This window comes from Ovis canadensis, chromosome 24, assembly GCF_042477335.2.
Source record: "Ovis canadensis isolate MfBH-ARS-UI-01 breed Bighorn chromosome 24, ARS-UI_OviCan_v2, whole genome shotgun sequence".
NCBI classification, from domain to species: Eukaryota; Metazoa; Chordata; class Mammalia; order Artiodactyla; family Bovidae; genus Ovis; species Ovis canadensis.
In genome coordinates, this window is record NC_091268.1 from 32,437,289 (window position 1) to 32,465,241 (window position 27,953).

The 27,953-nt window shown below is 42.6% G+C and overlaps 1 protein-coding gene across 4 annotated transcripts in view; it reads left to right on the forward strand.

The window, feature by feature from the left end:
* Window positions 1-27,953, forward strand: part of VPS35L (VPS35 endosomal protein sorting factor like) — a 141,152-nt gene that overhangs the window by 91,105 nt on the left and 22,094 nt on the right. For all 4 annotated transcript variants that reach the window (XM_069570239.1, XM_069570238.1, XM_069570240.1 and 1 more), the window contains 5 exons: window positions 980-1,060; window positions 2,999-3,062; window positions 5,488-5,586; window positions 7,135-7,212; window positions 8,013-8,127. In XM_069570239.1, coding sequence (XP_069426340.1) covers window positions 980-1,060; window positions 2,999-3,062; window positions 5,488-5,586; window positions 7,135-7,212; window positions 8,013-8,127 — 437 coding nt within the window. The remainder of the gene's footprint in view (window positions 1-979; window positions 1,061-2,998; window positions 3,063-5,487; window positions 5,587-7,134; window positions 7,213-8,012; window positions 8,128-27,953) is intronic.

The following is a 27,953-nucleotide window of genomic DNA, read 5'->3' on the forward strand; positions in this document are numbered from 1 at the left end:
GCTCTTAAGAAGACAAAGTAATAAATATAAATATTAGATGGGCTGACCATCACCCACATCTCATTCCTGTGAGTTTTGGGAAGGAGCAATCTATTGATGTACTATTTATTTAGAGAGTTTTAAGATTTTAAGATAGTCATACTTATCTTCTCTCATACCAGAGCCTGAAAGATTTCTATCTTCAATATGTAGATTTATGATAGGTTTTCAATTTAATTCCTTTCCTTTTATTGATTAAATCTCTTTCCCAAAACTATTGCTGGTGGTATGTGAAATACTTTGATAGTGCATGGAAGAGAAATTTTTATTTTTAAAATGTATATTTATTTTAAAGTATATTAGATAATATATAACTAGTTTAATCAGTGACTTCTAATGTATTTTTCTTTAGAACAGGGTTAAGTTAAAAGTTAAACTGACTTTAAACATTAAGTATGTAGATATGATTAAAAAAAATATGTGTGTAAAAATGAAGCTCAAATAGCAGAGTTTGGAAAATTGAGTTAGAAGTTAGTTGAGTATATGTTTTAAGCTTTCCTTGTATTTTCTTTCTAAAAGATTAATTCCATATGCTTGAAATGAGTATATCTACTTTACTTTCATAAAAATTTGCTGTAAGAGCTTGTCTTTTGAGAAACTAAATTAATAATTTTGTCTGCACTTAACACAGTTGTAGACAGCTTCAGGGGTTCAAGAAACATGGTAAGAAAACAGATTTGCCCTTTGCCTGGCTTAGGAAATGTGGCAGTTTTACCATGATTTTGCAGTTGGGAGACGTTATGTTAGAAGAGCAAACTTGTTAGTTAAAGCAAAATTCAGAGAAAACTAGAACATTGCCCATTGCTGGTGAGCCGAGCTATGTTAGATGCCCACCAGATAATTTACTGCTTCTCACATACGTCCCGTAGATGAGAACTAAACCCATGCTTTTAGTGCTTGGTGTAGATGGCTTTCACTCTTATCCCCAAATGTCTCCTAGGCATCAACAGGAGCCCACCAAGGACCCCGTGATTCTGAACGCCCTTTTGCACGTTTGCAAGACCATGCACGACTCTGTGAAGTAAGCCATGCTTAAGGCTGAAACGAGCCTGGATTGAGTCTTAATGCCACATAATAGTGCATTAGGGAATTACTGCTTTAAGCGGCCGCTGTGAATAATATTATTTTATGGGGTCTATTAAGATTCTTGTTAACAAGGACATTCCAATCCAGGGGAGGAGGGAGGCTGAGCTGAGGGTAATCTTCCTGAGAAAATGAGATGGCAGATGTTTTTACAAAGGGATTTCTGTTGGGAGGAAAAGGCTGGTTTCATCCAAATGAACTCATGCTACGTGTCTCCTGGAGATTTCTGAGAGCAGCAGATAGTAGAATAATGAGTTCACTCATCCAGTAACATAGCCTTTAAATTTTTTCTCATTATTAGCCAGTTATTTGAAATTCAAATGAAGTTGCATATATTCTTTATATGAAGGACCTTATTTGTTCAGTATACTTGAGGCTCAGACCTAGTCACCGGCCTTACCTTTGGGTCAAAAGCCAGATTATCTCCTTTGCTTTCTAGTTTGATGTATTTATCTTTTTTTTTTTTTCTTTTTCATTACATGTTTCCATTTGACTATGCTTGAGGCAATTCCTGCTTCTCTGTGGCTGAAATTTTGATCCCTAAAGAATTTTTAAACACAGCAGCTTGATTCACTGGAAAATGTTACAAGAACTGAGAAAATTGTTTTGGAACTTAACCATCAACTAGATGAATTGTATTTCTTTTGTTTTATTTTTTTCCCCCTGAATTGTAGAATCTTTATTTTCATGACCTGTGCTTTCAACTTTGTTAGTTATCAAAATCAAAATATCAAGACTTTTTATAATAAATAAAACTGATAGACTTGCATTGCACAAAAATATATAAAGACCCAAAAGACATTTAGTAAAGTACTTGTATTAGTAGGACATTCGTTTTTGGCCTAAAATAAAATAGCAGATGTATTTCTCTTGTGAGAAGTGGAGCCAGAAGGTCAGGGTAGGGTAGCTCTGCTCTGGAATATCATCCAGGAGCCCAGGTTTCTTGTCCTCCAGGTCTCCTGTCCTTCTAGGGTATTGTCCTTGTCTTCCTGGTAGAGATGGCTTACCTCAACCATGTTCATGTTGCAGCCTGCAGGCATCAGAGGACAGCAGCTTCCTTTTAGGGACACGGTTTGGGAGACTTTGCACATCACTTGCATTTGTATCCCACTGGCCGGAAGTGTCATGTGGCTACTCATAGCCTCAAAGGAGCTTTGGGAAATGTAGTCTCAAAGAATGAAGGGGATGCTGCATGTTGGAGGACAGAATGCTGATTTTACCAATACAGACTTGTTTTCCCTTAGAACAAGAACCTTGGTCTTTGACTCTTAAATTAAAAAAAAAAAAATTGGGGAAACCACTTATAAACCTTCACATGTATTATCAAAACTATAAGGACTTGACATTTTCTCATTTATATTGACTTTGCTATTAAACTGAAGCAGCTGAGATCTGTGGTTTACTTTAAGCTATATTTCCAGAATAAGGTAGATTGATGAGTGGAGGGTGGAATGGAGAGTTATGTGATAAAGCAAATATTATAAAATGCTAATAGTGGGGTATATTGGTGTTGACTATATAATTTTCAACTTTGCTACATTTAAACCTTTTTATAGTAAAATGTTGAATGAAAGTTCTCTGGAATACAAAATTTGAAGTTGAACTTTGCTATCCAAATTCCAAAGAAACCTTCTCTTTTGCTGTTAATGAATATATCTTGAGAACAGTGTCTCTAAGAGAGATGAGAAACACAATTAAATTATGTTAATTTAGGTTACATATTTTCATCAAAAGAAACACAAATATGGGAGTTTTTTAAATCTAGAAAATGCAGAATGTTCTTAACTGTTAAATGACTTATCTCTCATTTATTTTTTTCCTTTGGAAACTTTCGTTTATTACCTCAGTGTCAATTATGTACAATTATTGATTTTAGTGCACTCACTCTTGAAGATGAGAAAAGAATGTTGGCATATTTGATTAATGGATTTATAAAAATGGTAAGTATTGGGGAAGAAGTTTCAGTGTACTTAGAAATGTGATGTAATTGTTTATCCTTCCTCTGGTGAAAGCAGTTAACATTATGTTCCCTGGTGCTTTTCATTTTTATGGAGATAAGATGAAATTAGAAAACAACTTATATTAGCCAGCACTCCCCTGGGGGCAAGAAGAGCCAAGACAAACTGGCTTAAGAAAAAATAAGGGGACAGTGGGGGGGGTACTGGCCGATGTGACATAAAGTCCAGGGGTGGACCTCTCGGAAGGAGCAGCTGGACTTGGGGTCTCCGTAGTGTCATCAAGAACTGCTGTGTGTGTCTTTGGCTCACGGCTCTTCTCTCCTGGCATCCCTCCCAGGCAGGCTTGCTCCCCACGAGAGCCCCGGGTTTCCATTCCTTCCAGTTCTGCAGTGCAGCAGGAAGAGGTCCAGCAGAAGTTCTAGGGCTGAGTCTGGATTAATTTGGGTCACCAGCTCGTCCCTGAGCAAATTGCTGCTGTGAGAAGGAAGGAACACACCGGCCAGGCCAGGGAGACAGGCACCCCTGGGCAGCCAAACCATGTGGATCCGGAGTGGGAGAAGAGGCTTCCTTTTTTTCTTTTCTTAATGAAGCCAATTTAAATTCTTTCATTGTTATTTTTTAAAATTATTGTTACATGTTTTGGCTGTTCCATATGGCTTGCAGAATCCTCAGTTCCCTGACCAGGGATTGAACCTGGGCCGTGAAAGTGAGAGCCCGGAATTCTAGGCTGTAGGCTACTGGGGGACCATGGAGAAGGGGCTTCCTGAAGCGCCTGATGTGCCGCTCTTCAGATGCTGCTGAAAATGATGTGGGGAGTGGGTGGGGGTGAAATGTCAAGTGTCCACTCTCCATTCATCCTCGTTACTCAGCGATACATGGCAGCTCATCCCAGACTTAGTGACTTCACATGACAATGTTTTATTCTTACAAGTCTGTGGGTTGACTGGGTAACCAGGCCTCTCCGTGTGATGTCAGAAGTGTGGCAGAACTGGGGCTGGAGGATCCAGGACAGTCTTGAGCATGTGTTTGGGGTCTTGGTGCTGGCTGTTGACTGGGGCAGCTTATTTCTCAGTCATGGGACCTCTTTCTCTCCACCATTCTCTCAACATTTGCTCACGTCTGGGCTCTTGCCTGGTGAGGGCAGAATCAGAAGCTGCCGGGTCTTTGGAGGTTTAGCAATCACACAGTGACCAGTGCTGCCTCCTGCTTCATTCTGTTAGTCAAAGCAAGTCCCAGGGCCAGCTGTCTGGAGGGGAGGGAAAGCAGACCCACCCCCGGCTGGGAAGAGTCCACAGGGACACTGGGGAGGGACGAGCGAAGTGGGCAGCATTGTTGCAGGTTTCATCAGGAACAACCAGCTTTCCATCCTAGCCAGGACAACCTTTGCCTTAAATCTCGGTGCACGAAACTAAAATACCCACTTCAGCCAGTATCTCCTGTTAGAAATGTCAAGACAAATGCTGACTGAGATGAAAATAAGTAGGTCACTTTGAAAATCACCTTGAAAAATGTGACTCATTCAGTAACAGAGGTTGATTTAACTATGGTAAAATACTAATTTTGATGAAAATTCAGGATAAGCCATTTAATTCCCATGTTAGGAAATGTACCTATGATTGATACTAGGTGCCTCTCTTGTTCCCTTCATTTATATGCTGCTCTTGTGATATTTATCCTTTTATGGGTTTGTCTGAAAACCACTAAGTTTTAATGGGAAAGAATTTGAGAAAATAAGATGTGAAACTTGATAGCTGTAGTGGAAATTACGACTTTAAACCTCTTCTGGACAAAAATGACTGTTGTAGCAGTAAAGTTTGTCCTTCCAACCAGCTGTTCATAAATTTGAAGAAATAGGAGAAGTTTTTAATGGTGGATTAACATCCATCGATGGCTCCAGCAGCCACCAGTGAGCTGCTAAAGGTTGGAATCCCCATCAGGAAGCAGAAATGTGTGGCCCTTATTACGGAATCCCTCTGACAAATGACTCCCAATCACCAAATCTATGTGAAAAGGCTGCAGCTGACACCCAAAGTGCCACAGTTTCCTTTCCAGTGGTTTCCTTCTAGCCTAGGAAATCCTCTTTGCATTTTGAGATTCTGTTTTATACCCTTTGGTCTTTTTATGTTCTGCTCCAATGCCCATGTCATGAAGATGAGGTGGTAATAGTAATATTTCTGCTATATGCTGGGTGAAGTAATGTAACATCTGTTACAGTGTATTCCAGTTCACAGATGTGTGTGTTTGCTTACATCCCCTTGAGATACCACCCATCTATATCTGTGGAATTTTTGGTATCTTGTCATCGCAGCACCTCCCCTGTCCCCACAAAACTCAGGAGGAACTTTTCCAATTGTGAGCTTACAGCTGCCTAGAGATAACATTGTCACTTCTTTCTCCTTGATTCTAGGTGTCCTTTGGCCGTGATTTTGAACAACAGCTGAGTTTTTATGTTGAGGCCAGGTCAATGTTTTGCAATCTGGAACCTGTTCTTGTGCAGTTGATTCACGTAAGGATTTTCACTCATTCATTTATTCTCTCGATACATGTTTATTAATCATTGATAGGCCACGTACCAGTTTTAATCTGAGAGTCTTCTGGCCCCATATTGCTTCTGTTCCCAAGGTGTGAAAGATGTTTTCTCAAAGGTTAATAAAATCTACAACTTTGCTTGAGCCTTAGAGTGGTTTCATTGGTCTCTTTTTCTCTGAAATGTGCGTATTCTCACTCCTGCATGTCAACAGCAAAGAGCTGAGTGAGTTGTAGTGATTATTTAGTTATAGAAATTAACCTAGTTAGAATTCCACGTTACCTAACCAGAGTCCCAGCTTTCTTGGTTCACATTGCCTTTCAGTAACTTTTCATGATGCCCTTAGGCAAAACAGGAAGAGATAATAATTCTGTTTACTAAGAAATTAGGCTCAAGCAACTTAAGAATTTGTGCCTTAACAGCTTGCTCTCTGAACCAACAATTTACGTAAATTGAAAGAAAAATAGTATATATTTGCATTCCATTTAAAATCATCACAATTACTTACTAATGAAGTATATGTACCTCTAGGCATTGCTTGACTTCTCAAACCTTGGAATCAGATGGCACACCACTACCCTATTTCTTGTTCCAGATAGATTTTTTCCCCCTATATTAATGTTGCACAGTACTTTTTGTCATGGCAGTTGCTAAAGTTTTGCAAAGATATGCCATCACTGCAAGGAAGGTACCGTGTCTGTGAGCTACCTCACAGAAGTGCTTTGCATAGTGTTCAACAGTTGAGCCCTTCTGTGGTTGTCCAAAACATGGGATGCCCCTCTGATTTTCCTGTAACACCCTGGGGTGTCATGGTACACATTTTGGGAACCATAGGTCCAAGCTTTTAATTTTTGTGAAAAGATTCCCTAAGGCTCTTGAATTGCTTCATGTAAATTTAAGGAAAATGACCTTTTTATATATTTGTTCACTGACTATCAGATTTTGTAGCATTAGTGAACTTAAGACCTAAATGTAGAGTCTTGTAAGTCAGGGGAATTGATAGTACTCAGCCTGTAAAGTCATGAGGAGTAAATGAGCTTAAGAATGTACAGCACCTAAAACGGCACCTGGTGTGCTATGAGTGATAACGTGGCTGCTGTTACTTTCTTAAGATTAGCGTTAGTGTTGCAGAGGTATTTTGTATGGTTTATGTTCAGGTTTGGAGGTTTCTCTTAAGATCTCTAAGATCTTAAGCTTAGTGTGTGGGATTTCTGGAAATGGAATAAGTGAACCCTGGCTATTCATTAAGCCAGAAAATGGTCATTTATCATGCCAGTTGATAGGCATGACTTAACTTAGTGAGTGCCCCTTGAAGATGTTTGTTCAAGCCAAGATTGATTCTGGCCTGATGACTCCTTTCCCATTTCAGGGTTTGGTGCTCACCGGTCTTGGTTCTGGAACCAGTCTTGGTTCTGGTTAGCTTGTTCTCATTGATTGTATACAGTCAGCGTTCAAATCTCTTTGGAAGATGTTTAATCTGAATTAACCATCATTTCATTCCCATTTCTGTTTTACTTTTTAATCTAGAGTGTGAACCGGTTGGCAATGGAAACAAGGAAAGTAATGAAGGGAAATCATTCTAGAAAGACCGCTGCATTTGTCCGGGTATGTTTCAAAGATAAGACTTACTTTGAACTCCAGTGGGCTGTTTCTTACACGACTTTCTGAATTTTTCCTCCCAGAAAAAGATTAAGGGCGATTTAATATTGATTTTCCAGATTTTTCCTTACATACTCATGGACTGACCGATTTTCTTAATGTTTTCTAAAGAAACAATCAAAGGAGTCTGAATTTTGATATGTATTAGGGGAGGTGGTTGAGACGGATTTGCATTTTTGTATGCCAGCTGAATTATCTCTGGCTCATGCCAGTAACTGGAAAGCCTAGGATTTTTTTTCCTCTTGTCAAGTTCCCAGCTTTGGAAGAAATTTGTTTCTTGAGTAAGCTGCTCAAAATTTTATCAAAGCAATACATATCCATGCTTTAAAAATAAAATCATACTGAAAAGATTATAGTGAAAATAAGCTTCCCAGCCCTGCCCTTTCTCACTATATACTTCTCATAGTCTCTCTTTAGCAATTTCTTCAAGTTACCAATTAATTCATTTTTAATTAATTGGTTTTAACAACTGCTTCTTTAAATGATCAATATTAGGTGTTATCTATTCACTTCCTGTGATGACAGATGAAGATTTGTTTTTGTATACCATCACTGTCCTTGGTTGCCCCTCCTATTCCTCCCCAAAAGGGAAATACAGTAGAGGCAAGGAGGAGAAATTGGGGTTCATAATGGGGAGATGAATTGTAAGTGTTTTTGCTTGAAAATATATGATGGATGAAAATGAGGATATTAATCCACTGTGATGGCACTGCCGCCTAACCTGCTGTTTCTCCCCTTTCTTCTAGGCCTGCGTTGCCTACTGCTTCATTACCATTCCCTCCCTGGCGGGGATCTTCACCCGCCTCAATCTCTACCTGCATTCCGGTCAGGTGGCCCTGGCCAACCAGTGCCTCTCCCAAGGTGAGCCTGCCACTCACTCTCTTCTCTCAGACTCTGCCTGGCTCCCCAGGAAAACTGACTCAGCAGTGTGTGAATGCGTGCAGAGAGCTTCCTTTAAGGAGGAAAGAAAAGAAAAAGTGATCAATTAGTGATGAGTTTTTTCTTTAGTAGGAAGCACCTCGGACATATACACATTTATAGAGTCAGACAGATTACAGAGCCTGGGTTATTTCCTGTAAGGACCTCCCTACATCTGTCTCAGGCATGTCAGGTCAGGTGGTTTAGACATCCCTAGAGAGTTTTAGAACTTCGGCCTGCTCATTCACAGCAGATTCAAGTTTAGTTATTGTTGTCAGGGTTTGAAATTCCAGAGATACAGGAGTAGCATCTAAGCAGTATAGAATGAATACTCTCTACAGTTTGCTGTTAGGGATAAAAATTCTGCCCAAAACCTGTTTCTGTAAGATGTACAGAGCTGTCCTGGAACCAGGATTGTGTGAGCGGTTGATTTGGAAGGTGATCCCAGGAAGTGTCAGGAGGATGAGGTGAGGTGAGATGAGGAAGGGAAGGATACCAGTGAAGGGTGCACTGGTGGAGGGTTAGGATTGTGGGCAGCTGGGTCCTTCCCATCGGACCCTCAGTGTCACCGAAGTCTTCAAACATGATTGCTGTCCAAGAACCTTTTCAGACTCTGCTTGGTTTTGTTCTCAACTCCTGGGTGCTAACGTAGCCTCTTAGCGCCTTTGGGATCAAACCAAAGGCACCAGACACAGACCCCAGACACCTGGCCTGAAGTCCCCACGTGATCTGGTGTGTCTGGCAGCGGCCTTCTGTCCTCAACTCACACCATGCTTTAGCCACGCCGGCTTTTTTTCTGTCCTTTGAACATACTAAGCCATCTACCAGTTCAGAGCCGTTGCCCTTGCTGCTCCCTCTTTCTAGAATGATTGTCCCCCCAGATAATTGCATTTTCTAAAATTACTGGGCCAGAGATGAGAAGCAAGCCTTGCCTCTTTTGGCGTCCTTCCCTGTCCACCCTTTCTAAAGTAACCCCACCTTCCCAATCACACTCCGTACCATCCTCCTCATGTCTTCATTGCACTTGCCGTCATCTGATGCTTTCTTACTGTGTGTATTTGTTTCTTATTGTCTGGACACTCCCTTCCCCCGTGAGGACTGCAAATCCCACAAGAGCTGGTATGCCCTCATTACTCGCCAGCAGATGCGGAACTTACTCCTAATGCCTGCTTTGGGTTTTGCAGGAGACAACACAAAAATTAACAGCCTCTGCCAATAACCCAGTGAGGTGCAAAATGAAGGTTAGACTAAATTAATTAATTAGATTAAATTGATGTTAGGAAAGTTTAAATCTTATGAACTGGTTCCCTCTTAAAAAGGTCAGGAATAGTGTGTGGGGATCCCTGTGTGGGGGACCCCTGAGTTTGATGTCACCTGTAGCATTAGGAATGAGCTGTAAGCTGGAGATACCAGAGCTGTGAGCTGCATATGGAGGCCCCAGAAGCCTAGATCTTTCTTCTCTCAACTTAATAAGCTCAGAGCCATGTCTTGAATGTTACAGATCCCAAACAAACTCAGCGCCCCTGTGTTAGAGCTGTGGCTTCCTCCACTGCCTCCCCTGCACTTTAAACTGCTACGGGGCAGGGCGGGGTGCAGGAGTCAGTGTCCACTTCATGCTTAATAATTTATCCAATGATTTTGCTCAAGTCTCTAAATGCTGTGGTGCTAAACCTTAAAAGCTTATTGTTGTTGTTCTGAAAGCCACATGCAGCAGTTGCTGGCCAAAATAAATAATATATTCAATTACTGAGAAGGGGAAGGCTAAATATAAATTAAATGAAGCTTGTGGAAGTGGGCTGATTGGGTTTGTTTGCCTCCTTAAACATCCCTCCCCTCTCAGCTGGTTATAAAACATCCCCTCCCCCCTATTCATTTTCTGGCCTCCCTTGATCCAGCCTCTGCTGTACCTTCTTTATCAGCTGTAGCTTTGCCAGGGCTGGCTCAGCCCAACAAGTAAACTCCAGTTGAACCCTGAGCCAGGCCAGCGTGGAGTGCTGACGAAGGCTTATTACAGGGAGGCCCGTTCTGGTCCTTTGGACACATTGGTTCAGCGTGTAGGCTGGATCATGCAGGGGGTTGGTGTAGGGCCATCCATTGCTCCCAGATCTTTAGGCGAAATGAAGGACTTGTAAATCAGTTGTCGGTCACATCTTCTGACCCAGAGATGCCTATTCACTGTCACTGGGGATAGCTCCTTGTCCTTGTTAGTCAGTGATTCTTTCTGGAAGGTTATCACGAAGCCACAGCAAGAGTCAGTTCTTTTCTATCTCGGTTCCTTTATCTTTACAGTTCCTCACCTCAGAAAGGAGGATGTTTTATAATGAAAGTATTACTGTTAAAGGTGGCTTCCCGGGTGGCTCACTGGTAAAGGATCCACCTGCCAATGCAGGAACCACGGGTTTGATCCCTGCGTCGGGAAGATCCCCTGGAGAAGGAAATGGCAACCCGCTCCAGTATTCTTGCCTGGAAGATCCCTTGGACAGAGAAGCCTGGTGGGCTACAGTCCATGAGGTTGCAAGAGTCGGACACAACTTAACGACTAAACAACAACAGATGTTAAAAGTGGGTCTTGAAAGAAGAGCATTTGTTTCTCAGGGAAGGGCTGTGAGGAAGGAAAGAAGGAATGGTTAGCATTCCAGGTAGAGGGGCCGGCCTGAGCAAAAGAGGGGATGTGTGGGATCATATGATGTGTCAGGGATGAGGCCCTAATGACTGGTGAGCTTCAGACCTCCCAAGTGTGCTGGTCCCCATCCTGATTCTGCTGCTTATGAGTTGTATGCTCTTGGACTGATTGGCTGGATGGTGCCTCAGTTTCTCCATCTGTAAAGTGGAGATGATGGCGGTGGTTCCTGTGCTGGATTTTTTTTTAAAAATTCTTGGTTGTACTGGGCTTTCCTTGCTGCGCAAGGGCTTTTCTCTAGCTGCAGTGATCGGGGGCTGCTCTCTGGTTGCAGTGGGCGTGCTTCTCATTGCGGTGGCTTCTCTTGTTGCGGAGCAGGGGCTCTAGGTGCGACAGCTTCAGTGGTTGTGGTGTTTGGGTTCAGTTGCCCCACTGCATGTGGAATCTGTCTGGACCAGGGATCCAACCCATGGCCCCTGCATAGTAGGCAGACTCTTATTAATTTTTTAAAAAAAATTTATTTATTTCATTTATTTGGCTGTGCCAGGTCTTAGTTGTGGCATGCAGGACCTTTTGTCTTCGTTACAGCACCTGGGATATTTAATTGAGGCATGGTTCCTGGGGTGGGGTGGAGGCGGTCCATTGTTCCTTTACTAGGGTATGAATCCAGGCCTCCTGCATTGGGAGCACAAAGTCTTAACCACTGCACCACCAGGGAAGTCCCTATGGTAGATTAAATGAGGGAAACTACTCGGGTACTCGGTCGACTGACGCATAGTAGCAGCTCAGTAAATATTAACTTAGTATAATCATCTCTCAAAAGATGAAAGTATGCTCTGAGGTTTAGGAGCTAACTACATACAGTGCAGCTCTGCAGTTTCAGAATTCTGAAAGCCAATTCTCATACTCAGAAGCTTGAGAAATCTGCAGGAAAGCTGTTCATTTCAAGACTGACCTGCTGAATTATCCTGAAAATAACAAATCTGCAGTTCCTCCAAAGATGAAACAATAGTGAGAACAATTAGAGCAAGATGGTGGTAAAAAGAATGATTTTTGTTCTTATCATTAATAATAATGCTTTTCCCTCCTTTAGAATTCTCTCCCTCTCCTTTGTTTGAAAATATTTTTCCTTCCAGTTTTTTTTTTTTTTTTTGAGATATGGTTGACATACAGCACTGTGTAAGTTTAAGGTGTACAGTATAATGATTTGACTTAAATACAGCATGAACTGTTTGCCACAGTAAGTTTAGTGAACACCTGTCAGCTCATATAAATACAAAATTAAAGAAACTGTTAAAAGTAATTCTTTGTGATGAGAACTGTTAAAATTTACTCTCTTAATAACTTTCATATATAAAATACAGCAGTGTTAATTATATTTATCATGTTGTACATTACATCCATAGTACTTACCTTATAACTTGACATTTCTTCCTTTTGACTGCCTTCATCCAGTTCCTCTTCCTCCCATCCCTCACTTCTGGTAACCCCAAATCTGACCTACTTTTCTAGGAGTGGTTTTGTTTTTGTTTTTGTTTTTAAAACTATGGTTGACCTACAACACAGCATGTTGTTCAATCACCAAGTCATGTCTGACTCTCTTTGACCCCATAAACTGTAGTTTGCTCAAACTCAAGTCCATTGAGTCAGTGATGCCATCCAACCATCTCATCCTCTGTTGCCCCCTTCTCCTCCTGCCCTCAGTCTTGTCCAGCATCAGGGTCTTTTCCAATGATTCAGCTCTTCGCATCAGGTGGCCATAGTATTGGAGCTTCAGCTTCAGTCCTTCCAATGAATATTCAGGGTTGATTGCCTTCAGGATAGATTGGATTGATTTCTTTGCTGTCCATGGGTCTTTCAAGAGTCTTCTCCAGCACCAGTATTTGAAAGCATCAATTCTTTGGTGCTCAGCCTTCTTTATAGTCCAACTCTCATATCCGTACAACACAACACAGCATAGTGATTTGTTATTTCTATACACTTCAAAATGATCGTGGTGATAAATCTTGTTAACTCGCCATACACAGGTACTATGTCGTTATTTACCATATTCCCTACACTGTGTTTCATACCCTTGACTCATTTACTTTGCAACTGAAAGATTGTACCTCTTTATCTCCGTCCCCTAATTTCTCTTGTTCCCCCTCCACACTCCTGTCTGGCAGCCACTTGTTTGTTCTCTGTATCTTACTTTATTTCCATTTCATGTTTTTTCATTTGTTTTTAGATTCTACCTATTTCTTTCCTCCTCTCAATGCATCCCCCTTAAAAATCTTAACTTTGTTTTACTAATTTTTTACATCTTCATCTTGGAGAGCTATGCTCACAAACCATGTCTTAATCAAAAGCCTCAAACAAAGTTAGGTCAGATTCTTCTGTAAGACATACTATCCTCACACTATGCACTTTCCTTCATTGTACTTATCACTGTTGTTATTTAACAAGTAAATATGTAAAGAATTGTATGCTTCCCTCCCCTGAAGAGTGTCAGCTCTTATCTTCCTGATTCCCTGTGCTGTGCCTGGCTCCTGGCACATTGCCTACTACATGGGCACTCAATAAATGATGAAGGAATGAATGACACCGCATGATAATACTGCTTGATAACTCTGTACAGTATTGATGAGTGTAAAATGGTACCAAACCTTTTATGGTATGGACCTAACTCTTAAGCAACCCTGTTGTTCAGAAGAGTTTCATCAAAGTCCTCTTGGTAGGTTTTAAATAATTCATTTTCCTATTTATAGAAAAAAGAAAACAAGGTAAGCTCCAACATATGCCGAGGCCCATAGACAAGTTGAATGCAGCCACTGTGCTGGTTTGGTCCATGAGGAGCATGGGGATGCACAGAGGAGAGGCTAAAGCCTGCTGTCATGCAGCCCACTGGCTACTGTGAATCGTAACTGCTGATGGAGGAAGCCAGGGCAGTAGAATGGAGGAGAAGATAATTTTGTATTTCTGCCTTTTGGAGGGTAAGGAGTGGCTTGTAATGGAGAAAAACGATCCCTATCCACTTAACAAGTCTTTGGAGTTTATGCTTAAAGCCATATTTACTTGTTCTGTTGACAAACCATCTTCTGAAGAATGTGTTTGATGTGACCCTTTTCTCAAACTTAAGGCCTCTCTGGTGATTATGGATGAAGTAGGTTAATTTCACTGTAACAGTTCGCAGGTGGGCAGACGGCGTGAAGCTTGTCTGAATGCACATGATCCATCCACCTTAGGGGAGGTGAGGGCTGGGATGGAACCCGCAGGAAAGACAAGGGTGTGCCCCGCCCCCTTTAAGTTCACTCAGCTGCTTACAATTGTAAATGCCTGTGATTTGCTTCCTCCTGCCAGTAGTTCTTGGCCATTTTTCACATGCAAACCCCTGTGCCAAGCATTGTGCTGAAACAGGAATGCACTTAAAGAGACTTCATGCTCACAGGGGAGAGTAGTGGGTCCATTTACAGTTACTGCAACACATGATAAGTGTCATGCAAGATGTTCATAAAATGTACCAGGGAATTTTAGAAATGACCCTTGACTTGGAAGAGGAATTTAAAAAAAAAGTTGGCATTGAAAAGTCTGGAAGGTAATGGGGATCTGTAGATGTTGAAGTGAGGCAAAGGGGTCAGGGGGAGCATTCTGGCCTAGGCAACAGCAAGAGCAGAGGCCTAGAGGCTGGAAAAAAGGTGCCTCTGGAAGGACTGAGTGGGAGGTCAAGTTAGGAAGATAGCTTGGGGACTAATTGTTGAGAGAACTGAATTCCAAGCAAAGCAGTTTAGTTTTATTCAATACATATTATTTCCTGGGTGGCTGATCTTTTTAGAAAAGAGGAAACTGAAGCTCAGAGGTGTGACATGACTTGCCCCGGAGCATCTAGCTAATAAGTGACTTCAAGTGCTCTTTCCACCACTGTGTTTCTCTTTAGTTAGGTTAGTTCCTCTAAACATAATCTGGTGGGGTTTTTTCTGTGGGTTTTTAAAAATACTTACTTATTTTTGGCTGCACTAGGTCTTTGCTGCACGTGGGCTTTGTCTAGCTGCAGAGCATGCAGGCTTTTCATTGCAGTGGTTTCTCTTGTGGTGGAACATGGGCTTTAGTAGTTGAGCACACGGGCTCCGTAGCTGTGGCTCTCGGGCTCTGGAGCACAGGCTCAGTAGCTGTGGTACATGGGCTTAGTTTCTTGGCAGTATGTGGGATCTTCACGGATCAGGGATTCAACTGCTGTCCCCTGCATTGCAAGGCAGGTTCTCAACCACTGGACCACCAGGTAACCCCCTAATCCAGTGTTTTATTTCTGACCGTTGGTGTGTGTGGTTACTAGAGACCAGTGAGTATAGACTGAATAGATAACTTATTTAGGAGACAGTCAGAATTAAGATAGTTCAGTTCACTTCAGTTCAGTCGCTCAGTCGTGTCCGACTCTTTGCGACCCCATGAATCGCAGCACGCCGGGCCTCCCTGTCCATCACCATCTCCCGGAGTTCACTCAGACTCACGTCCATTGAGTCCGTGATGCCATCCAGCCATCTCATCCTCTGTCGTCCCCTTCTCCTCCTGCCCCCAATCCCTCCCAGCATCAGAGACTTTTCTAATGAGTCAACTCTTCGCACGAGGTGGCCAAAGTAGTGGAGCTTCAGCTTTAGCTCATTCCTTCCAAAGAAATCCCACGGTTGATCTCCTTCAGAATGGACTGGTTGCATCTCCTTGCAGTCCAAGGGACTCTCAAGAGACTTCTCCAACACCACAGTTCAAAAGCATCAATATTTCAGCGCTCAGCCTTCTTCACAGTCCAACTCTCACATCCATTCATGACCACAGAAAAAACCATAGCCTTGACTAGGCGGACCTTAGTCAGCAAAGTAATGTCTCTGTTTTTGAACATACTATCTAGGTTGGTCATAACTTTTCTTCCAAGGAGTAAGCGTCTTTTAATTTCATGGCTGCAGTCACCATCTGCAGTGATTTTGGAGCCCCCCAAAATAAAGTCTGACACTGTTTCCACTGTTTCCCCATCTATTTTCCATGAAGTGATGGGACCAGATGCCATGATCTTCGTTTTCTGAATGTTGAGCTTGAAGCCAACTTTTTCACTCTCCTCTTTCACTTTCATCAAGAGGCTTTTTAGCTCCTCTTCACTTTCTGCCATAAGGGTGGTGTCATCTGCATATCTGAGGTTATTGATATGTCTCCCAGCAATCTTGATTCCAGCTTGTGTTTCTTCCAGCCCAGTGTTTCTCATGATGTACTCTACATAGAAGTTAAATAAGCAGGGTGACAATATACAGCCTTGACGTACTCCTTTTCCTATATGGAACCAGTCTGTTGTTCCGTGTCCAGTTCGAACTGTTGCTTCCTGACCTGCATACAGATTTCTCAAGAGGCAGGTCAGGTGGTCTGGTATTTCCATCTCTTTCAGAGTTTTCCACAGTTTGTGATCCACACAGTCAAAGGCTTTGACATAGTCAATAAAGCAGAAATAGATGTTTTTCTGGAATTCTCTTGCTTTTTCCATGATCCAGCGGATGTTGGCAATTTGATCTCTTGTTCCTCTGCCTTTTCTAAAACCAGCTTGAACATCAGGAAGTTCACGGTTCACGTATTGCTGAAGCCTGGCTTGGAGAATTTTGAGCATTACTTTACTAGCATGTGAGATGAGTGCAATTGTGCGGTAGTTTGAGCATTCTTTTGCATTGCCTTTCTTTGGGATTGGAATGAAAACTGACCTTTTCCAGTCCTGTGGCCACTGCTGAGTTTTCCAAATTTGCTGGCATATTGAGTGCAACACTTTCACAGCATCATCTTTCAGGATTTGAAACAGTTCAACTGGAATTCCATCACCTCCACTAGCTTTGTTCCTAGTGATGCTTTCTAAGGCCCACATGACTTCACATTCCAAGATGTCTGGCTCTAGATTAGTGATCACACCATGATGATTATCTGGGTCGTGAAGATCTTTTTTGTACAGTTCTTCCGTGTATTCTTGCCACCCCTTCTTAATATCTTCTGCTTCTGTTAGGTCCATACCATTTCTGTCCTTTATCGAGCCCATCTTTGCATGAAATGTTCCCTTGGTATCTCTAATTTTCTTGAAGAGATCTCTAGTCTTTCCCATTCTGTTGTTTTCCTCTATTTCTTTGTATTGATCGCTGAAGAAGGCTTTCTTATCTCTTCTTGCTATTCTTTGGATCTCTGCATTCAAATGCTTATGTCTTTCCTTTTCTCCTTTGCTTTTCGCCTCTCTTCTTTTCACAGCTATTTGTAAGGCCTCCCCAGACAGCCATTTTGCTTTTTTGCATTTCTTTTCCGTGGGGATGGTCTTGATCCCTGTCTCCTGTACATTGTCACCAACCTCCATCCATAGTTCATCAGGCACTCTATCTATCAGATCTAGGCCCTTAAATCTATTTCTCACTTCCACTGTATAATCATAAGGGATTTGATTTAGCTCATACCTGAATGGTCTAGCGGTTTTCCCTACTTTCTTCAATTTGAGCCTGAATTTGGCAATAAGGAGTTCATGATCTGAGCCACAGTCAGCTCCTGGTCTTGTTTTTGTTGACTATCTGCTTGGGGAAACCCAAGCTTAATGTCCACCGAAAGACCTTCACAGCCTCCTGTGAACTCATACAGGGTTAGCAGTAAAGTGTGTTACCCCTGCAGGACCCAGAGATGTGAGTCAGGTGAAACAGGGACTGAGTGTGCTCTACTCGAAGAGAGGCCTTGCCTATCGGAGATAGAAGAGAGAACTTACAGGCGCCTCCCATGGTGCTGCCAAAACTGAGAAGTCATCTGTGTGTCTGGGTGGACTTTTCACATTAAGAGTCGACATTCTGTGTAAACCAGGTGGGAAAGTCAAGGGTATGTTAATGCTTAATTGTTATCACTGACAGTTTCATGTATAAGGTATTTAACTGTCCTTCGGCATTCACTATTTCTTTAAATTTTGCTCTTTACACGTATCATCAAAGCCGTGGTCCTTAAATCCTCAAACTTAATTCCTATAATGACAAGTTCTATTATAAAAACATAGTTTAGTAATAAATGGTGTTGAATCTCTATAAATAACTTGCCTATGGATAATAACTTGGCCATTTGGACTATGAGGCTTTACCCAAAGATACCCTATCACTTGGTGATGGCACACCTTCATGGCAGACTGCCTTAGTCTGTTTGGGCTGCTGTAACAGAAGTACCATGGACCAGGTGGCTTACTCAACAGACATTTGTTGCTCACAGCTCTGGAGACTGGATGTCCAAGATCAGGCTACTCACTGATTCATTGTCTAGTGAGGACTTCCTGGTTCATAGACTGTGATCTCATTGTGTCCTCACATGGCAGAAGGGAGGAAGGAGCTCTCTGGGGTCCTTTTATAAGGGCACTAATCCCATTCATGAGGGCAACACCCTCATGACCTAATCACCTCCCAAAGTTCCCACCTCCTGATGCCATCACCTCAGCGTTTAGGATTTCAGCATATGAATTGGTGGGGGAGAAACATTTAGTCCTATAACAGAGTGAGAGAGAGTAGACTATGCCCTGTTGTTGCATTTTATACAGTAGTTTCCACTATATAGATATTGTCGAGTCCAAACCTAAACTTATCCAGAGATGGAAAATGCTGAAGACTGGTGAAAATGGTCAGCAGTGGAGCTGATAGGACTCGACAGAGAGTGAACAGTTCTTGTAGCCTGAACCCTGCTTTAATAAGGTATATTCAAGGCACAGGAGTCTTTCAACCACTCATGACATTTTTACTTAAGAAATGTGATGTTTCCTTTCTTGACATTCCCTGAATTAGGACAGCTATCCTTCTGAGTTGTCCAGGAGGGCAATGATAGCTGAAGGTCTTGGAATGGAATGGGGTAGATTACTCTTGAGGTCTTGTTTAGGAGTTTATGACCCTGATAAGTAGTAAAGATTTCCATTAGCACTAACCCACTGCACTGTTTAAAAAATAAAACGCCCCCTCTGAAGGTGGCCTGGGTTATCACTTCTTGATCCTGTCTTATGACTCAGATACTGAGTTGTATTCTGTATTGACAATGCCCAGGACATAGAGGATGAACTTACTGTCAGAGATCGCAGTTAAACTTGAGTTTTATCATGTATGACATGCATTTGAGGAGACTGTCCTGTATCCTGTTGAAAAATAGACAGCCTGTACTTTATTTTAAATCTTAATGATTTTTATTTTAATATTCCATGCTCATTTGAAAAAAATTCTGACAGTACAGAATTGCAGATCTTAGAAAGTAAAAAGCCCCCAAATAAAAGTCACCTGTTACTCTACTCTTTCTCCTCACTTCTGAAAAGTCCACTGTTTACAGTTTGTATATTTGTCTTGATTTTTTCCTTCTGTATATCCATTTAAAAATGCCCTTTTATTCTCATATGCTCTCTGCCTCTCTCCTCTACTCTTCTCCCAAATGCTCTTCTCATCTATCTATATTCTTGTATAAACATGCAGTCCTACTAAGCCCCACGTTAGAAATGGGAATGTGACTTCCCCAGTGTTTTTCAACTTGCTTTTTTGCTGATCAATAAAATTTGGCCTCTGTCCTCACTCCTTCCTGCCCACCATGTTAATGCATGTAGATTCACCCTATTCTTTGTAAACTGTTCAGTATTCTATTTCTTTTCTTTCTTTTTTTGGCAGGGGCAGGGTGGGCTATACATTATTTCCCCAAACCCCGCTTCCATTTTTTTTTCCCCCAAACTCCTATTGAAAAACATTTGAACCCTTTCTAGTTTTTTGCTCCTATAGACAGTGAGCAACTTACATCCTAACTGAGCATTTTGAAACTTACTGGCAGTTGTCTGATTGATACTTTCCTCTCTTAGAACCTGGAACCTTGTTCAGAGAGTCCTGTGCAGAGCTTCAGTGCACAGAACAGATAGCAGTGGGGCTCCTCAGGTGGGCATGTGTGGGGGAGGCCGCTGGACCCTCAGTTTGTGCAGCAGCTGGAAGATGCCTCAAAGCATAGGGTGAACAAAGCCTTTTCAAGCCTTGAGAAGAAATGAAGCTGTCTAGTGAGCATGCTCTAACTCCCTTTGTAGAGCAGAGAATCATTGACTGTGGAGTGCAGTGCAGCACCCCAGCCCTGGAAGCCCTGGAACGTGTGTGTCATCCTCAGCTTAGTGCCTGGCCTTTCGCAGACGAAGGGGGTGGGCAACCCTCAGGGCGCGGCAGGAGTGCTAGAGTCCACAGTGATCCTTCCCCAGCTCTATCCTCAGCATGCCCTGCTCTAGTAAAGAAAGAAGGGGCTACTCTGCGGAACGCCCTTTGACCGTCTTGCCTGTCTACCTCACTGCCCCTTCTGTCGTGTACATTTCTGTGATTGAAAATTTTGTAATAAATTTGTATTGACTTTGCTAAAGAAAAGTTATTTTTGGAAATCTGTAGATAAAAATTCCAAAACAGTAGTCTAGCAGTACATGAAAGATCCTGGTTTTCTTCGCTCTCAGCCAGCACTCCTGGATAACGCTTTGTAGTCTGGCATTATCTTGCCTCCCTTTCTTTATGCATCCAGCTAAATATATTTATGGGGCTTCCTAGGTAGCTGAGTGGTGAAGAATCCGCCTGCCAAGCAGGAGACTTGTGTTCGATCCCTGGGTGAGGACGATCCCCTGGAGAAGGAAATGGCAACCCACTCCAGTATTCTTGCCCGGGAAATCCCATGGACAGAGGAGCCTGGCAAGCTATAGTCCATGGGATTGCAAGGAATTGGACGTGACTTAGCAACTAAACACAAAAACAACAAAAATATATGTGTATATATATTTCTTTTCTTGTAGAGATAGTATCATGCTATATACAGTTGTATAACATTTTTTCTTTAATATATCATAGGTATAATGTATTATACTTCAAAACATACCAAAGTACGATTCTCTTTATTAATGATATCATTTCCACAGTGTGGCAGTGCAAAAATTTCTTTAACTAGTCCCTTACGGTTGAATTGTTTTCAGTTTTTCTCCAGTCAAGCTAAATTGATGTAAAAAAACCTTCATGCATGGAGAACCGTTGACTCAGTTATTCTCAGTAGCTGGGCAGCATGGGTAATACAGGTAATCCCAACATACCTAGTTTACTTAGTACCTTCAGCTGAGCCCTTATTTTCAGCTTCTCCCAGGGTTTGCTAGTGGCATATACTTTAGTGACCATTCTGTAGTTTCAGTGGCTGTGTGTTTGGGTGTGTTTGATTTCTCCTTGCCCTGGCAGAGGGTTCTAGAATATCATCCTCCTTTGGTATTCTGCAGACCCTTTGAAACTCCCCAGGTTGGGAAACAAAAACTTGTAACTTCAAACAAAATTATCAAAAGGTCAATGCTAGGCCTCCCTGAGAAATGAGGAGGTAGCTTGCCCTGGTTGAATTTCATTGTTGCTTGCTACTTCTATTTGCTTCTGGCAGAATGTCTCCAGATTAAACCTTTCAGAATGTGCCATTTGCTGTTATAAAGTCATATTCTGCATTTAGCTGAAGGATTTAGAACAATTTTTTTCAAACCTGTTGAATCATAAAATTCACTGGAGAAACTTGTTTCTTTAAAAAAAAGGTGAATCAAATGATCAGGATGGTAAATTTGATATTGTGTGCCTTTTATCTCTTTAAAAAAAAAAAATGAGGAAAAAAGGAAATGGACCAAATTCTGCTTTTTGGCTGTAAAACAGAACAAAGATGTGCTTTATATACATGAAGGATTAATCTCCAAGACTGTTGTTAAGTAGTGGGTGAGGAGTTGCAAAATGGTGTCTACTGTGTGTTAACTCTGTAAAAAGAGGAAGAGAGAAAGAAAGGAGGAAACGTATTTGTTCCTGTGTGCTTGGAAGCATACCCAAGCAGCAGATAATACTCTTTGCCTCTGGGAAGGGAGGCTGGATGGCCAAAGACAGGAGTGAGAGGAGAATTGCATGACTCTTTTAATTATTGAAAGAGAAATTTTTTTTTTTAAGTTAGATTTCTGAGTCTCTGTCTTGGATAGTCTGGTTTAATAGCCTCCATTTAAGGTGGAGCCTGGGAACCCATATATGTATTTTAAATAATAGCTTTTTTGAGAATTGATTCATGTAGCATAAAATTCATCCTCTTAAGGTGTACAGTTCAGTGGTTTTTAGTATATTTGGAATTTTGTGATCATGGTCATTACTTCCAGAATATCTCCATCTCCCCAAAAGAAAACCCCAAATCCATTAAGCAGTCATTCCCCACTCTGCCGACCACCAGTCTTCTTTTTGTTTTAATGGATTTGCTCATTCCAGTCATTTCATATAGAGTCATACAATGCAGATCTTTTATGACTAGCTCCATCCATTTAGCATAATGGTTTTCAAGAGTCATTCACATGGTAGCGTGTGTGTCCGTATATATGCAGCATCCATGTAGAACTGGAGGAGCCGCCAGATTGTTGTGCAAAATGGCTTTACCATGTTCCATTCCCCTCAGTTTGCAGATGGATGTTTGGGGCCCTGGGAGCTGCATTTTTTTTTTTTTTAACAAGGACCTTGATGATTCTTACGATCAAGCAGGTTTGGAAAACACCGTCTCTGAGAGTAGCGTGGTCCCTCTTCCTGTGACTGCAGGGACAGTGGCTGTGTTTCTCCTCCCCCAGTGCCCCACAGCACTTGAAGGACATGCCGATTACTGTGCAGAGAACAGCAGCAGAATGCCTGTCTGCAGAGCAGTCGGCACCTCAAGAGAAAGGATCTCAAGCAGAATGAACTCAGGGGTGACATCAGCCAGGCCTGGGTCTGTTTTTTCCTTTGTTTTAATTTTTTTTTTTTTTTGAAGATGAAATATGGAAAACAAATCTAGGTATCCCTTGAGACCTCAGAAGATTCAGATGGAGGAAGGCATAGCATGGGGGAGCCAGTGCATATATTGGGTTGGCCAAAAAGTTTGTTCAAGTTTTTCTGGAAGATCTTATGGAAAAACCCAAATGAACCTTTTGGCCAACCCAATACATGCTTTTTCTTCCCCGAGTGGAACAAGGGTAATACTCTTTATGAATTGGAATCTGATTTCTCCTTTTCCTAGAGGTCCTTAAAAATTTTTTTTAACCCATTTTATGTGTAATTGTCTTCTCTGACTTTTAATAGCCACAATGAGTCAAGTGTTACTATGTGCTGTAGGTTATATAGAAATAGAGATATAATGTTGTATACATGAAATTTACATCATGTTATCAACAAACTTCAGTTTTTTAAATATTATATTATGATTATTCTGAACTATGAGAAAAAAACTGTTTTCATACACACTAGAATGGCACCCCACTCCAGTACTCTTGCCTGGAAAATCCCATGGACGGAGGAGCCTGGTAGGCTGCAGTGCATGGGGTTGCTGAGGGTCAGACACGACTGAGCAATTTCACTTTCACGTTTCACTTTCATGCATTGGAGAAGGAAATGGCAACCCACTCCAGTGTTCTTGCCTGGAGAATCCCAGGGATGGCGGAGCCTGGTGGGCTGCCGTCTATGGGGTCGCACAGAGTCGGACACGACTGAAGTGACTTAGCAGCAGCAGCAGCATTTGACTTCTAATTACCAAGACAAAATTAAGAAGTCTCCTAGACAAGGCTTTATATATGGGGCAAGTCTTCTGAGGTTAGACATCTGCTTTGGAGCACTTCCTGCCTCAGCCCTTAAGTAACTATTTCTTTTAGCTCCCTCCTCTGAATGGGGCTTCAGTGGGGCGACTGTGAGGAGCAGAGCGCTCAGCATGTAGTGGCTCCCTCCTTAATGAGTCATAATAATGGACACTTTTCTCAGGGCCACTTGGTAACAAGCATATAAATAGAATAAACAATCTTTCAGGTTGTTCTGAGCAGAATTTTAGTTCCTGCCAAGAGAAGCTCTTCACCTTGTTTTCTAATGGACTTAATGTCCTCGTCGGAAAGTGGTGCCTGTGGAGCCAGGAGGAAAAGGCCAGATGTGGTGGAGTCCAGGCCTGCCTGTGCTCTCCAGGGGGTAGTGTCAAGGGCAGGCTCAGCTCTTTTTTTTTAGTTTTTGTGTCTTAGTTAAGTTTACATGACATGAAATTTACCATTGTAACCATTTTTGAGTGTACAATTCAGTGGCTTTAAGTACATTCACAACCCTGTGCAACCATCACCACTCTCCATTTCCAGAACTATTTCATCATCCCAAAGAGCATGAAACTCTGTACCCGTAAAGTGGTAACTCTGTTCCCTCCTTCCCATTCTTCTTTATCTCTCTGAATTTGACCACTCTGAATACTTCACACAAGTGAAATCAGATACTGTTTCTCCTTTCGTCTGACCTATTTCATTTCAGTTCAGTTCAGTCACTCAGTTGCGTCCTACTCTTGGTGACCCCATGGACTGCAGCACGCCTATCGTTCACCAACTCCTGGAGCTTACTCAAAGTCATGTCCATTGAGTCGGTAATGCCATCCAACCATCTCATCCTCTATCGTCCCCTTCTCCTCCTGCCCTCAATCTTTCCCAGCATCAGGGTTTTTTCCAATGAGTCGGTTCTTCGTATCAGGTGGCCAGAGTATTGGAGCTTCAGCTTCAGCATCAGCCCTTCCAATGAATATTCAGGACTGATTTTTTTAGGATTGACTGGTTTGATCTCCTTGCTGCCCAAAGGACTCTCAAGAGTCTTCTCCAACACCACAGTTCAAAAGCATCAATTCTTTAGCACTCAGCTTTCTTTATGGTCCAACTCTCACATCCATACATGACTATTGGAAAAATCATAGCCTTGACTAGATGGACCTTTGTTGACAAAGTAATGTCTCTGCTTTTTAATATGCTGTCTAGGTTTGTCATATCTTTCCTTCCAAGGAGCAAGTGTCTTTTTAATTTCATGGCTGCAATCACCATCTGCAGTGATTTTGGAGCCCAAAAACATAAAGTCTGTCACTCTTTCCATTGATTCCCCATCTATTTGCTACGAAGCGATGGGACCGGATGCCATGATCTTAGTTTTCTGAATGTTGAGTTTTAAGCCAGCTGTTTCACTCTCCTCTTTAACTTTCATCAAGAGGTTCTTTAGCTCCTCTACACTTTCTTCCATAAGGTTGGTGTCATCTGCATATCTGAGGTTTTTGACATTTCTCCCAGCAATCTTGATTCCAGCTTGTGCTTCATCCAGCCCAGCATTTCTCATGATGTACTCTGCATATAAGTTAAATAAGGAGGGTGACAGTACACAGCTTTGACATACTCCTTTCCCAATTTGGAACATTTTCAAACTTTGTCCATATTTCTAGCACATGTAAGAGTTTCCTTCCTTTTTAAGGCCTTGTAATACCCCTTTGTGTATATGTACCATGTTTTGTTGGGCTTCCCACATGGCACTAATGGTAAAGAACCTGCCAGCCAATGCAGGAAACATTAAGAGACTCGAGTTCTATACCTGAATTGGAAAGATCCCCTGGAGGAGGACTTGGCAACCCACTCCAGTGTCCTTGCCTAGAGAATCCCATGGACAGAGGAGCCTGGCAAGCTACATACAGTACATAGGGTTGCGAAGAGTCGGACGTGACTGAAGTGACTTAGCACGCACACACACGTACTATGTTTTGTTTATGTGTTCATTGGGTTGTTTCTACCTTTTGGCTCTTGTCAATATTGCTGCTGTGACCATTCATGTATAAATATCTGTTTGAGTCCCTGCTTTCATTTCTTTGGGGTAGACCCCTAGAAGTGGCATTGCTGTTGCTGTTAAGTCACTTCAGTTGTGTCCGACTCTGTGTGACCCCGTAGACGGCAGCCCACCAGGCTTCCTTGTCCCTGGGATTCTCCAGGCAAGAACACTGGAGTGGGTTGCCATTTCCTTCTCCAATGCATGAAAGTGAAAAGTGAAAGTGAAGTCGCTCAGTCGTGTGTGTCCGACTCTAGCGACCCCATGGACTGCAGCCCACCAGGCTCCTCCGTCCATGGGATTTTCCAGGCAAGAGTACTGGAGTGGGGTGCCATTGCAGTGCTAGTAGATGGTAATTCTATGTTTACCCTTTTGAGGAACCACCAGACTATTTTCCACAGCAGCTGCACCAGTTTAGATTCCCACCAGCAGTACATAAGAGACTTCGGTTTCTTTGCCAACACTTGTTATTTCCTGGCTTTTGTTCCTGTTTTTTGTCATAGTGGGTATGCTCATGGGTGTGAGATGATATTTCACTGTTTTTGATTTGCACTTCTCGTGATGAATGATTTGAATGTCTTTTCATATGCTTGATGACCATTCGTGTATTTTCTTTGGAAAAAATGTCTATTCAGGGTAACCTTCAGTCAGGTAACTTGTTTTCTCGTTGTAGAATTTCTTTTTGTGTTCTGGATGTAATAAACTCTTTATGACAGCTATCATTTGCAGACTTGCGTTTCTGTTAAAAAACACAAATCTGATTGTGTCGCTCAGTTCTAGTGCTAGTGATGGCCTTTAAATTCTGCTGAGCTCAGTCTTTTAGCATCCATGGGCTACTTTCACCTGGGCACTCACTTTTTGAGCTTGGTTTGTCATCTGGGCGTGGAAATCATTGTACCTTCCCCATAAGCCTGCTTGAGGACTGAGAATGTAAGTTGCCTTAAGACACGGCCTAGGAGTTCCTCTGGTTTCTATGAATAGTGCCACTTACTACTGTCTGGAGGCCAAGACAGAAGATCCTGCTGCTTCTGACTCTTTCTGGGAGGTTCATCTACCAGAACCCCTATATTAGGATGAGATCAGCTACTCCGTGTCTCGCTTAGAGCAGAGCACAGAGCAGGTTCCCAGAGGATCAGTGTTAATGAGTGTGATCACGTTGGGCTCACCACCACACTGCATGTCGTCAACTCTTGACCCCTCTGTATCAGTGAACATGCTAGGGTGCCACTGCTTGTCCCAGAAGCAGCCTGGGAGGCAAGCTTCTGGAGCAGAGGAAACTTCAGGTAGTAAACCTGGTGTCTTTCCATATTGTGATTTTTATTCCCCCGGTTTGGAAGAAGGAAGAGAAGGCAAAACCCCACTCTCCAGCTTCGGATGCAGACTCTTCTCATTAAGGGCCGGCCTCTGTCCCCGGCCAGCCTGGGCGTCTGTTGTTGCATCTGCCCCTCTGCTGCGCTGGCGGGGCTCCAGTTTGAACTTGGGGTGCTGCCGGCCAGAGAGCTGTTCTCTCTGCATCACTGCAGGCCGTTTCAGAGTGGAAGTGTATTTGGACCATGCAAACGTTTGATCTTGTCGGGTAGTTTAAAATTTCATTTGTTGGGTCAGTGTTCTGTCTGGTTTGACCCTGAGGCTCTTTCTCATGGTTAATACTTTGGCAGTTTGAGAAGGAACTCTCTCTCTCCCTCTCCATCTCACCGCCCCCCCCCCACCTCCAGTCCTCCTCCTTCACCCCCTTCCTCCCTGTCTGTGTCCTCCTGTCGAGCCCTCTTTCTCAGCACCCAGCTTCTTCTTCATCCCTCCTTCTCTCTTCTCCCCTCCTCTTCCTTCGTCTCACCCTTGGAGGTCTTCCTGGTTTATAGACTATTACATATTTCTTAAAAGGCCTTCATTTTCCAGATGATTCCCTGAAACTGTCACCTAATCAGAAGTCTTTAAAGCTATATGCGCTTGTGCACGCGCACACACACTTTGCTTCAGACATTTCCATTGTTATTTCCTTAACAAATACAGCGTGCATTAGAGTAGATTCAGACAAACCAGAACTTGACCTGGGCTCCACCACTGCGGCTGGACCCTCCTGCACGCACTGCCTCTGTCATAGGACCAGGCACGTCTCTTTCCGCAGCTGTGGAGTGGGCCCTCGGACAGCACTTTCCTCCTGGGCTGGACAGGAGGGTTGACCGAGCCAGTTCAGATGAAGCCTTCTATCCCCAAAACTGATTTCTGTACTCTCTGTGATAATTTGCTGTGCGCTTTTTTCACTTACTATCTAAAGCCAGTTTGACTGAGGTTCTTGGAGCCAAATTGCTCCAAGAAGGAAGGAGGAGAAGAGAAGAGCTGGGAGGCAGCAGCAGCACCTCTCACCCAAATGTTCCACTGAGTCAGTCACGGTGCAGAAACCCTCTTCGAGGACCCGCCAGCTGTCTTGGGCCCTCAGTGTGGCCTGACTTCCACATGCCTCTCTCAGGCTTGGCTTCTGGGCCACGTGAAGAAGAAAGCAGACCCTGAATTTTTCGACGTTCTCATATGTGGACTTCTCTTCTGTC